The sequence below is a fragment of the Dendrobates tinctorius genome, unplaced genomic scaffold (genome assembly GCF_039654945.1).
Source record: "Dendrobates tinctorius isolate UK_male_01 unplaced genomic scaffold, ASM3965494v1 ptg000136l, whole genome shotgun sequence".
Lineage (NCBI taxonomy): Eukaryota > Metazoa > Chordata > Amphibia > Anura > Dendrobatidae > Dendrobates > Dendrobates tinctorius.
In genome coordinates, this window is record NW_027361804.1 from 5,036,570 (window position 1) to 5,049,475 (window position 12,906).

The 12,906-nt window shown below is 46.5% G+C and overlaps 1 protein-coding gene across 4 annotated transcripts in view; it reads right to left on the reverse strand.

The window, feature by feature from the left end:
* Positions 1–315: 315 nt before the first annotated feature.
* ADIPOR2 (adiponectin receptor 2) overlaps positions 316–12,906 on the reverse strand; it is a 34,991-nt gene continuing 22,400 nt past the window's right edge. For all 4 annotated transcript variants that reach the window (XM_073544145.1, XM_073544142.1, XM_073544143.1 and 1 more), the window contains exons 3-8: positions 3,463–3,582; positions 3,199–3,370; positions 2,884–3,070; positions 2,623–2,810; positions 2,236–2,429; positions 316–2,022 (exon numbers count right to left, since the gene is read on the reverse strand). In XM_073544145.1, the coding sequence (XP_073400246.1) occupies positions 1,894–2,022; positions 2,236–2,429; positions 2,623–2,810; positions 2,884–3,070; positions 3,199–3,370; positions 3,463–3,582 (990 nt within the window). In that variant the 3' untranslated portion in view covers positions 316–1,893. The remainder of the gene's footprint in view (positions 2,023–2,235; positions 2,430–2,622; positions 2,811–2,883; positions 3,071–3,198; positions 3,371–3,462; positions 3,583–12,906) is intronic.

The following is a 12,906-nucleotide window of genomic DNA, read 5'->3' on the forward strand; positions in this document are numbered from 1 at the left end:
GATCTATCCAGCAGGTGGCAGCAGCGTAATGAATCTGATGCAATCATATCATGGGATGTGGGAACAACTCCCATCATACAAAGCACAGGCTGCCGGATCCAGGAGCGCCATCTAGTGATGGGGTCTCCATGCTATAAATTAGAGGGGATGATGATGTCAATAATAGGCGCTGTAGTTCGGGTCACATCCTGCAGTGTGTCAACATGGCGGCCGCATAACCGTAACAGGAGGGGACGAGGTCACGTGACCTGCGCCCCGCCATATACCCCCGACCTGGGCTTGTGAATGGGCAGATGGAGGACAAGGAGGCAGCCGTGACTTTAAATTTCTCTTTTTATTGAACAGAAAGTGAATAATACAGTGAGAATTCAGAATGAACCCCGAAGTCTCTGCCCCCCTGAATGTGCTTTGCTGCTTCTCACAGTAAACGAATATTAACAAGGCCACTAATTACTGAGAATAGAAGCGGAGAGTGACCCGACCGCGGGGGCTGATGACAGGCGGGCGACGTCTGCTGCGCCCTCACATGAGAAAGAGGATAAAATTAGGCCCCGCCCACGAGGAGTCACCAGGCTGGGCCTAGTGCAACTAGAGCACGTACCTCTCCTGGCCTGCGGGGGCAGCAGCACATTACAGGTCCACTGGTGGCTCCCAAGGAAAGTATAAGGCGAAGCCCCTTGGGCCCCTCTGTAATGTGACGCACGCTCCACCATTTCCATATTAACCCCCCCCCCTTCTCATGGGCCCCTGAAGAGCACAATGGACGTTCCTGCAAACCAGAGAAAAAGTTCTAGGACAAGAATCCAAACTGGACCGCTGATGTTTGGGGGCTCGGATCTGGGTCTGCGTGGTCCGGCTGTCACATGTGCACCTGGCTCTGTGTCCTCCGGCCCCCCGATACAGAGTTACCATGGATGGACGACTCCCACCCGAGTCCTGAGATCATTTTACTGATATTTCTAAATCCGGACCCCCCGACTGCTGGAGAAAAAAAAAAAGTGAAGTTTACGCTTTTCCCTCATCACTAAAAGCAAAAAATAAACCCGGTGGCTGATCCTTCGAGGGCCGGGGAGGGCCGGGGTCACGGCGGAGGGCGGCCTGTATCCACCCAGCGGGAAGCTTTTCTGTAGTGGTCCCATTCATGCAGCGGACCCCCCGTGGCCGGCCGGTCGGATGACAGCTTTGTAACCAGCAGTAGGGGGCGCCTCTCCGTCATGGTGCCCACGTTCCCTCCCAGCTCCACCTTTGTGCAAACCCGTCCAGAACAGTGAATGGTACAGACGCTTCTCACATTGAGTTTAGAACTTTGTTTTTTCCCCCAATTTTTTAATATTTCTAGAATTTTTTTTTTTTTATATATATATATATATATTTTTTTTTTTTTTTTTTTAACAGAAAAGTAATTTTTTTTGCCGTATTTACATCAGATCTTCGCCGACCGCTCCTCAAACAAATGTCGCCATAGGGGAGGGTGGGGGAAATCTTCGTTACACAAATATTTTGTGTAAGACCCCCATAAATATATATTAAAAAAAAAAGCGCCCCCCCCCCCAGAAGCGATAGGCGTCATACCGCAGGATTAGCCCCGCCCACAGGGGGTGGAGTCTCCCGGGAAGCTCAAGCAGCGTCAGAGCAGGAGAGCGCGTCAATCCCCCCTCCCCCAAAATGGAAAGGGTTAAAGATATGCGAGCCCCCCCCCCCCCAAAGGAATAAATTAGACAGTCATACACTTGGTATCTGAGGTAAGATTGTTAGGTTCCAGTCTGTCTGGGACTTGTGGTCCGCCGCCTTTCCTCCGCCCGTCACACGGTGGTGTTGGAAGGCCCTGGTCCTCCCGGCCATCTTGTGCGGTGGCTGATCTTGTGCCGCGCTCCCGCCGTGGCGGCGACATCCTCACAGCACCTCCTGCGCCGCGCAGCCGCCACCCACGGTGAAGCGGAATTCCTGCAGGTTAGAGACGCCGTGGAAATGGACGAAAGCTCCGGCCACAACGAAGATATGGAAAAGCTGGTGAGAGTGGAACTGCGGAGAGACGGGGGAAGACGCGTCAGCGAGCGGCCGCAGCCAATCAGCGTCGGCGATGAGGTCATAGTCCGGCCAGCTGGCTGGGCTGTGATTGGGGGAGGAGGATGATGATGTCATAGTCTGCGACACCATCCTCCAATCAGAGCAGCCCCAGCACAGAGTCACAGATCTAGGGGGGGGGGGGGGTGTCACCGGCTCCCCGCCACTTACCCAGATGTCGCACTTTCCAGGGAAGAACCGCTCGGGGATGCGGGCGGCATACAGGGCAGCGCCGGTGATGTACAGGGAGGCCATGAGGAGAAGCCAGCCGATCTGCCCCATGGTGGCCGCCTTCAGGAACCCCTCAGAGATGACAAAGTGCAGGGTGGGGATGATCCCGCTGAGGCCCAATCCTACAAATACACCTATGAGAAGGTAGGGGGCGCAAGAGAGAAAAAAAAAAAATTGTCACATGGTCTGAAAACCACAGGATTTATCAGCTGGATACAACTGTAACGACCCCTCAGCTGCGACTAGAAGCAGGTGACGACGTGTTCTAAGCCTCTCCAAGTGTGATCAATAAGTGACGGCAAGCGATGGAGATGCGGAGGCACTTACCCGCTCTGACGCCGCGGTACTGCGGGGTGGCAAACAGGTCCCACTGGGAGACGATGATGGCGGCGATGCCCAGGACGCAGATGATGATCAGGTAGATGAAGCACGGCTGCGGGTTACAGTAGAAGGAGTAGTAGAGCCAGGGAACGAAGCTGCCCATGATGAGGAGGGCGATGCCCGAATAGTCCAACCTTCAGAAGAGAGAAGCGGAGGTGAGGGGCACGGATCGGCCTCGCCGCCTGACACCAGAGAGCAGTCACTTACTTGGAGAAGACGCGGGACACTCCCTCCGAGTGGCAGTACACCGTGTGAAAGAGCCAGGAGAAGGACAGGCAGAGGATGGCGCCGAGGAAGAAGAGGCCGAACACCACCTTCTCCTGCACAGGGGCGATGAATGCCATGTTGGGCCGGAACATGTAGAAGATGCCCAGGCAGAGGAAGAAGACGCAGCCTGCAAGGAGAGAGCGGGCGACGTCAGCCGGGCGAGCGGTGACGTGGTGAACTGTTCCTGTAAGTGAAGTGACAGCCGCACCGCTGCCATGCTCGCCCCGCCCTCGCCAGTCGGGGGGTCCGCATTACCTAGTAGGTGGGTCCAGATGTTGCCCGTCTCCGTGTGTATTCGGAAGATGCTTTTGAAGCAGGCCCGGAAGGAGGGCATCGGCGGCCGATGCCCGTGCAGCAGGTAGTCGTTGTCCTTCAGCCAATCGGGAAGCACGTCGTGAGGAATGACGCGCCACCGACCCTCCCACACCTGGAACAAGGAGGGAAGAGATCAGGACCCCCAACATCAGGGGAGTGACCCCCATTGAGAAGCACCTATGACAGTTCTGCCCGGTGTCTCACCTTGCAGACGAACTCTTCCACCCTCTCCATGGCGTGGTGGGCCTGAAGGAGCGGAGCCATGCCCATGAAGCCTTCATCCTCTTGGGGGGGCTCCTCTACTACGTCACCGTCCTCCGGGGTCTGCAAAAGGAAGAAAAGCAAAAATAAATCACAACTCACTTCTATTTAAAGGGGCAGCATGATCAGACGATCGACAACTGGGACCAATTTAAAGGGGAAGTACAGAGGAAGATGATGTAACTATAGAAACAACCACCGCTGACTGTTTAACCCTTCAGTTCCTGCCGCCTGCTCCATTACTGGAAACGTGGGTATTCCCAGGACGCGCACAAGTAATGCACCTAAAAATAACACGGGGGGCTTCCAGGAAAGAGCAGAGATCAATGATCGGCCATGTGACGGGACGCGGGGGCTAAAGGGTCTAATTATACCTGGTCATCCTCCTCCGAAGCTGCAGGCCGACCATCTCACCATATAACAGAGCAGCAAGCAAGTGGCTGATAACAGGGAGCAAAAGCTCACATATAGAAAAGTCACAAACGGCAGCAAAGGGGTGAGCGACGGCAGCAGCGAGGGGGTCCGGGGGGGGGGGTGAGAGAGACGGCAGCAGCGAGGGGGTCCGGGGGGGGTGAGAGAGACGGCAGCAGCGAGGGGGTCCGGGGGGGGGGGGGGGTGTGTGAGACGGCAGCAGCGAGGGGGCTACAGAACTTATCACTCCTCTGTCCCGATCCCCCGCACTGGGAACGTACGGGGGGGGTGCTGCAGGACTGGAGCAGACAAGGAGATCAGTTACTGGCTGGTGCTGAAGGGCCTGCAACACCCGGTACCCAATCTACAGGTATCTCATCACATCCAGGAACTGCACCCGAATACGGTGGGCCGATCATGACGAGGGGCCGACGTCACCGCAACCTGCAAGATCTGAGGCCGAATGTCTACAAACCGCCAGATATCGACCTGGACAGAATAAAGCGCCGTAATCAATTCTGCTCCATCTGGAAGAGACAGAAAATCACCGAGGAGTCAACATCCAGACGAGAAAGTGAGCGACGCCCGACTGTAGATTATAAGGTTATAACGGACCGGCGAGAAAACGGGGCAAAAGTAGTCATATACCGAGTACGGGGGGGAGACACAGGGGAGGGGAACTGCTATAATACTGCCCCCTATGTACAGGAATATAACCAGGGCTGAGGGGTCGGTAAGCCAAACCTGCGACTCCGACTCCTCAATTTCCCTTCCACCGACTCCGACTCCCACATATATTGCTTATATTTAAGTGAAAAATATATTGTACAATGTGAACATCCGACATTTCATCATTTCTATGATCCAATAATCAAGATATTTAGATAGAACATAATATCTATTGGAATACGACTTTAGAACAAAAAACTAATAAATTGTAAATATGTAATACACTGTGTACATGTATACGGTACAGACCAAAGTTTGGACACACCTTCTCATTCATAGAGTTTTCTTTATTTTCATGACTATGAAAACTGTAGATTCACTCTGAAGGCATCAAAACTATGAATTACCACATGTGGAATTATATAATTAACAAAAAAGTGTGAAACAACTGAAAATATGTCTTATATTTTAGGTTCTTCAAAGTAGTCACCTTTTGCTTTGATTACTGCTTTGCACACTCTTGGCATTCTCTTGATGAGCTTCAAGAGGTAGTCACCGGAAATGGTCTTCCAACAGTCTTGAAGGAGTTCCCAGAGATGCTTAGCACTTGTTGGCCCTTTTGCCTTCGCTCTGCGGTCCAGCTCACCCCAAACCATCTCGATTGGGTTCAGGTCTGGTGACTGTGGAGGCCAGGTCATCTGGCGTAGCACCCCATCACTCTCCTTCTTGGTCAGATAGCCCTTACACAGCCTGGAGGTGTGTTTGAGGCCATTGTCCTGTTGAAAAATAAATGATGGTCCAACTAAACACAAACCGGATGGAATAGCATGCCGCTGCAAGATGCTGTGGTAGCCATGATGGTTCAGTATGCCTTCAATTTTGAATAAATCCCCAACAGTGTCACCAGCAAAGCCCCCCCACACCATCACACCTCCTCCTCCATGCTTCACGGTGGGACCAGGCATGTAGAGTCCATCCGTTCACCTTTTCTGTGTCGCACAAAGACACGGTGGTTGGAACCAAAGATCTCACATGTGGACTCATCAGACCAAAGCACAGATTTCCACTGGTCTAATGTCCATTCCTTGTGTTCTTTAGCCCAAACAAGTCTCTTCTTCTTGCTGCCTGTCCTTAGCAGTGGTTTCCTAGCAGCTATTTTACCATGAAGGCCTTCTGCACAAAGTCTCCTCTTAACAGTTGTTGTAGAGATGTGTCTGCTGCTAGAACTCTGTGTGGCATTGGCCTGGTCTCTAATCTGAGCTGCTGCTAACCTGCGATTTCTGAGGCTGGTGACTCGGATGAACTTATCCTCCGCAGCAGAGGTGACTCTTGGTCTTCCTTTCCTCAGGCGGTCCTCATGTGAGCCAGTTTCTTTGTAGCCCTTGATGGTTTTTGCCACTGCACTTGGGGACACTTTCAAAGTTTTCCCAATTTTTCAGACTAACTTACCTTCATTTCTTAAAGTAATGATGGCCACTCGTTTTTCTTTACTTAGAATTTGTATTATGGCAAGAAAAAAGCAGCTAACAATCTATTCAGTAGGACTATCAGCTGTGTATCCACCAGACTTCTGCACAACACAACTGATGGTCCCAACCCCATTTATAAGTCGAGAAATCCCACCTATTACACTTGACAGGGCACACCTGTGAAGTGAAAACCATTTCCGGTGACTACCTCTTGAAGCTCATCAAGAGAATGCCAAGAGTGTGCAAAGCAGTAATCAAAGCAAAAGGTGGCTACTTTGAAGAACCTAGAATATAAGACATATTTTCAGTTGTTCCACACTTTTTTGTTAATTATATAATTCCACATGTGGTAATTCATAGTTTTGATGCCTTCAGAGAGAATCTACAATTACATGGTCCTGAAAATAAAGAAAACTCTTTTGATTGAGAAGGTGTGTCAAAACTTTTGCTCTGTAGTGTGTGTATATATATATATATATATATATATATATATATATATATATATATATATATATATATATACACACACACACACACACAGTCATGGCCAAAAGTATTGACACCCCTGCAATTCTGTCAGATAATACTCAGTTTCTTCCTGAAAATGATTGCAAACACAAATTCTTTGTTATTATTATCTTCATTTAATTTGTCTTAAATGAAAAAACACAAAAAGAATTGTCCTAAAGCCAAATTGGATATAATTCCACACCAAACATAAAAAAAGAGGGTGGACAAAAGTATTGGCACTGTTCGAAAAATCATGTGATGCTTCTCTAATTTGTAAAAATATTCAGGATTGAGAGTCCTCAGTAGTTGATACCTTTTAATGGCTAACTGAAAAGATGGTAATACATTGCAAGCTTTCGAGACTACTCAGGTCTCTTCATCAGGCTAGACTAATACAAAATCTGAAGTCACATATTTATGCACAATACAGCCTACATTTTTTCTAGGCTGTATTGTGCATAAATATGTGACTTCAGATTTTGTATTAGTCTAGCCTGATGAAGAGACCTGAGTAGTCTCGAAAGCTTGCAATGTATTACCATCTTTTCAGTTAGCCATTAAAAGGTATCAACTACTGAGGACTCTCAATCCTGAATATTTTTCTATCTACTGGCTAACACGGTACAAAGATATACATCTTTCCTGTCTCTAATTTGTGTAATTAACAGCACCTGTAACTTACCTGTGGCACCTAACAGGTGTTGGCAATAACTAAATCACACTTGCAGCCAGGTGACATGGATTAAAGTTGACTCAACCTCTGTCCTGTGTCCTTGTGTGCACCACATTGAGCATGGAGAACAGAAAGAAGACCAAAGAACTGTCTGAGGACTTGAGAAACCAAATTGTGAGGAAGCATGAGCAATCTCAAGGCTACAAGTCCATCTCCAAAGACCTGAATGTTCCTGTGTCTACCGTGCACAGTGTCATCAAGAAGTGTAAAGCCCATGGCACTGTGGCTAACCTCCCTAGATGTGGACGGAAAAGAAAAATTGACAAGAGATTTCAATGCAAGATTGTGTGGATGTTGGATAAAGAACCTCGACTAACATCCAAACAAGTTCAAGCTGCCCTGCAGTCCGAGGGTACAACAGTGTCAACCCGTACTATCCGTCGGCGTCTGAATGAAAAGGGACTGTATGGTAGGAGACCCAGGAAGACCCCACTTCTTACCCCAAGACATAAAAAAGCCAGGCTGGAGTTGCCAAAACTTACCTGAAAAAGCCTAAAACATTTTGGAAGAATGTTCTCTGGTCAGATGAGACAAAAGTAGAGCTTTTTGGGCAAAGGCATCAACATAGAGTTTACAGGAGAAAAAAAAAAAAAAAAAGAGGCATTCAAAGAAAAGAACACGGTCCCTACAGTCAAACATGGCGGAGGTTCCCTGATGTTTTGGGGTTGCTTTGCTGCCTCTGACACTGGACTGCTTGACCGTGTGCATGGCCTTATGAAGTCTGAAGACTACCAACAAATTTTGCAGCTTAATGTAGGGCCCAGTGTGAGAAAGCTGGGTCTCCCTCAGAGGTCATGGGTCTTCCAGCAGGACAATAACCCAAAACACACTTCAAAAAGCACCAGAAAATGGTTTGAGAGAAAGCACTGGAGACTTCTAAGGTGGCCAGCAATGAGTCCAGACCTGAATCCCATAGAACACCTGTGGAGAGATCTAAAAATGGCAGTTTGGAGAAGGCGCCCTTCTAATATCAGGGACCCGGAGCAGTTTGCCAAAGAAGAATGGTCTAAAATTCCAGCAGAGCATTGTAAGAAACTCACTGATGGTTACCGGAAGCGGTTGGTCGCAGTTATTTGGCTAAAGGTTGTGCAACCAAGTATTAGGCTGAGGGTGCCAATACTTTTGTCCGGCCCATTTTGGGAGTTTTGTGTGAAATGATCAATGTTTTGCTTTTTGCTTAATTCTCTTTTGTGTTTTTTCATTTAAGACAAATTAAATGAAGATAATAATAGCAAAGAATTTGTGTTTGCAATCATTTTCAGGAAGAAACTGACAGAATTGCAGGGGTGTCAATACTTTTGGCCATGACTGTGTGTGTATATATATATATATATATATATATACATACATACATACACACTGACTTATCTCGGCTAAGATAATACTGCTCCTATGTACAAGAATATAACTACTATAATACTGCTCCTATGTACAAGAATATAACTACTATAATACTGCTCCTATGTACAAGAATACAACTACTATAATACTGCTCCTATGTGCAATAATATAACTACTATAATACTGCTCCTATATACAAGAATATAACTACTATAATACTGCCCCTATGTACAAGAATATAACTACTATAATACTGCTCCTATGTACAAGAATATAACTACTATAATACTGCCCCTATGTATAAGAATATAACTACTATAATACTGCCCCTATGTATAAGAATATAACTACTATAATACTGCCCCTATGTATAAGAATATAACTACTATAATACTGCTCCTATATACAAGAATATAACTACTATAATACTGCCCCTATGTATAAGAATATAACTACTATAATACTGCCCCTACGTACAAGAATATAACTACTATAATACTGCTCCTATATACAAGAATATAACTACTATAATACTGCCCCTATGTACAAGAATATAACTACTATAATACTGCTCCTATATACAAGAATATAACTACTATAATACTGCCCCTATGTATAAGAATATAACTACTATAATACTGCCCCTATGTATAAGAATATAACTACTATAATACTGCTCCTATATACAAGAATATAACTACTATAATACTGCCCCTATGTATAAGAATATAACTACTATAATACTGCCCCTACGTACAAGAATATAACTACTATAATACTGCTCCTATATACAAGAATATAACTACTATAATACTGCCCCTATGTACAAGAATACAACTACTATAATACTGCTCCTATATACAAGAATATAACTACTATAATACTGCCCCTATGTACAAGAATATAACTACTATAATACTGCTCCTATGTACAAGAATATAACTACTATAATACTGCCCCTATGTACAAGAATATAACTACTATAATACTGCTCCTATGTACAAGAATATAACTACTATAATACTGCTCCTATGTACAAGAATATAACTACTATAATACTGCTCCTATGTACAAGAATATAACTACTATAATACTGCTCCTATGTACAAGAATATAACTACTATAATACTGCCTCTATATACAAGAATATAACTACTATAATACTTCCCCTATGTACAAGAATATAACTACTATAATACTGCTCCTATGTACAAGAATATAACTACTATAATACTGCTCCCCCATATACTATACTGTGTAATATGAGGTATTCAGGATCTGCCGTCGGTAACACCTGAGGCTTTGGCGTGTGACCTGTGTACATCTGATCGCCCCCATGAGATCTGGTGTCGGTATATAACCCGTGGCGGTGTCAGGTGCAGAGCAGTGTGTGTCACGCTCTGCGACGTGTGTAATGTTTCGCCGGTGTCAGGTGCGCTCCCCTCCCCCTCGATAATAAGATGGGGGTATTACAGGACTGGCGTCTGCGGTTCTTACGGTAGATGAGAGCACGGCGGTATTTACTGACAACACGTCTGCAGCGCTGCACCCTTCTATCCTCAGCAGGGCATGTTGGGAGCTGTAGTTTTACACCAACTGAAAAGCTAAAAGCAGGAGTCCCCTGATCAATAGTAAAAGGAGACGAGATGAGTGCAGATCCATCACCTGTCCAATAGAGGCGCCCCTGCATAGTCTAGGACAGCTGCCAGTCAGGTGAACCACAAGTCCCAGCGCTGCTGCCAGGAGATACACATAAGGGCCGAGCTGTAAACGCCTTTACCCCACAACCCTCCCTGACCAATGACCGGCTGATGGCAGAGAGGAGCAGCAATGAGGTAATGAAAGGGAAGCCAGCGGCGGAGGATGGGAGTGATGATCACAGTACAGAGGTTACTGTGTGCAGAGGTCGCCCCCACTGTACAGGAATGTGACCGACAATCAGCGGCACAGCAGGAAATAAGTACACCCCCCCACGCACATGCCTCATAGAACTACAACTCCCATCATGCCCCAGCATCCTGCACAATACATGATGAATGGCGGTTATTAAAAGAAGTCTCATGACGCGACTCAGCACGAGGCTCCGAGATCGTCCAGCGGCTTCCCCCAGCGCCCAATTATCGAGAGCGAAGCGCCATCTTCCTGGAAAACAAATCCCCAGAGCCATGCCGTCATCACACCGCGTGTAATAGCACCGCTACCAGGCGACACCACCGCCACACCCGGAGCCGAAATCATTAACACCCGGCCTGCAATAAGAGCAGAGAGAAGAGTCTCACCGACCCCAAATATCAGACCCCAACAGTCACCTAGCGCCATCACTGTACACAGGAGCAGTATTATAGCAGATATATTCTTGTACATAGGGGGCAGTATTATAGTAGTTATATTCTTGTACATAGGGGGCAGTATTATAGTAGTTATATTCTTGTACATAGGGGGCAGTATTATAGTAGTTATATTCTTGTACATAGGGGGCAGTATTATAGTAGTTATATTCTTGTACAAAGGGGCAGTATTATAGTAGTTATATTCTTGTACAAAGGGGCAGTATTATAGTAGTTATATTCTTGTACATAGGAGCAGTATTATAGTAGTTATATTCTTGTACATAGGGGGCAGTATTATAGTAGTTATATTCTTGTATATAGGGGCAGTATTATAGTAGTTATATTCTTGTACATAGGAGCAGTAGTATAGTAGTTATATTCTTGTACATAGGGGGCAGTATTATAGTAGTTATATTCTTGTACATAGGAGCAGTATTATAGTAGTTATATTCTTGTACATAGGAGAAGTATTATAGTAGTTATATTCTTTTATATAGGGGCAGTATTATAGTAGTTATATTGTACATAGGGGCAGTATTATAGTAGTTATATTCTTGTATACAGGGCGGTAGTATAGTAGTTATATTCTTGTACATAGGGGCAGTATTATAGTAGTTATATTCTTGTACATAGGAGCAGTATTATAGTAGTTATATTCTTGTACATAGGAGCAGTATTATAGTAGTTATATTCTTGTACATAGAGGCAGTATTATAGTAGTTATATTCTTGTACATAGGGGCAGTATTATAGTAGTTATATTCTTGTACATAGGGGGCAGTATTATAGTAGTTATATTCTTGTATATAGGGGCAGTATTATAGCAGTTATATTCTTGTACATAGGGGCAGTATTATAGTAGTTATATTCTTGTACATAGGGGCAGTATTATAGTAGTTATATATTTGGATGGAAGCATGTTACATTTTTGGGTGCGTCCACCTTGCTTAGGTCTGGGGAGGGGGTTGGGTTTCCCCTTTGCCCTTATTTACATTACAGACATGTTTTCTACAGATATCCGTCAAGGTCGCAGCAGGCGGTTAGTGAACAGTCGCCGGGTGCACATTCGGCTTTGCTGCCTCCCACATTTCGGTCCCTGGGTGACTCTTTACATGAAACCCAACCTGGGAATTGTCTGCGTTTCGCTAAGTGTTACATTTGAGGTAAGGGGATCCGTCGCCCTCGGCAGAGTCCACACAAGTGGCGGCAGTCGCAGGACGACACCGGACACCGCAGAACGGCCGGAATCTTATCCTTGGCAACCGAAGCCTCCGCCGTGGTATTATGTGGCGTTGCTCAGGTATTCAGTAGTGAGGTGGTAAGATCTCCGGGGGAAAGGGAGACCCCGCTATAGCACAGTGTCTGTGTAACATCCCGCACAGCCGATTCTCATTACAATTGTATCTGGAGCAGCACAGGTCACATTCTCGGTGTCTCTTGCTCCGCCCTATGTGAGCTCCCAGCCAATGACAGCCAGAGGTCACATGACTTCCTTTAAGTCCAGCCCCCAAGGAACTTGTAAAGTCCAGTATAAGGTCACGCTTGTTCCCCCATAACCAACCACAACTCCCAGCAGACTCCAGACATTTCCAGACCCCCCCGCTCCACGACCGACAGTCGAGGTCCGAGAGAACAGAGGGATCTCCCACCCATGTCCCACAAGCCCTGCACACCGTACACACCCGTCCTACCCACACAGCAGCGCGGTGCCAGGCAGTACGGGTCTCCCGTGGACTTCAGCCCTAATCACAAGTTATGGATTATCTCCTCCTCACACGCAGAGTCTGGAGAATTTGGCAAGGAAAGGTTTTGGCAGGCGGGTGACAAGCTGAGACCAACGCCGCCCGCGAGGAGGAGGAGGGTCTGTGTGTTAGACAACGATCAGCAGATAAGAGGGAGGAGCGCGGTCATTGTATTTTGCCTGA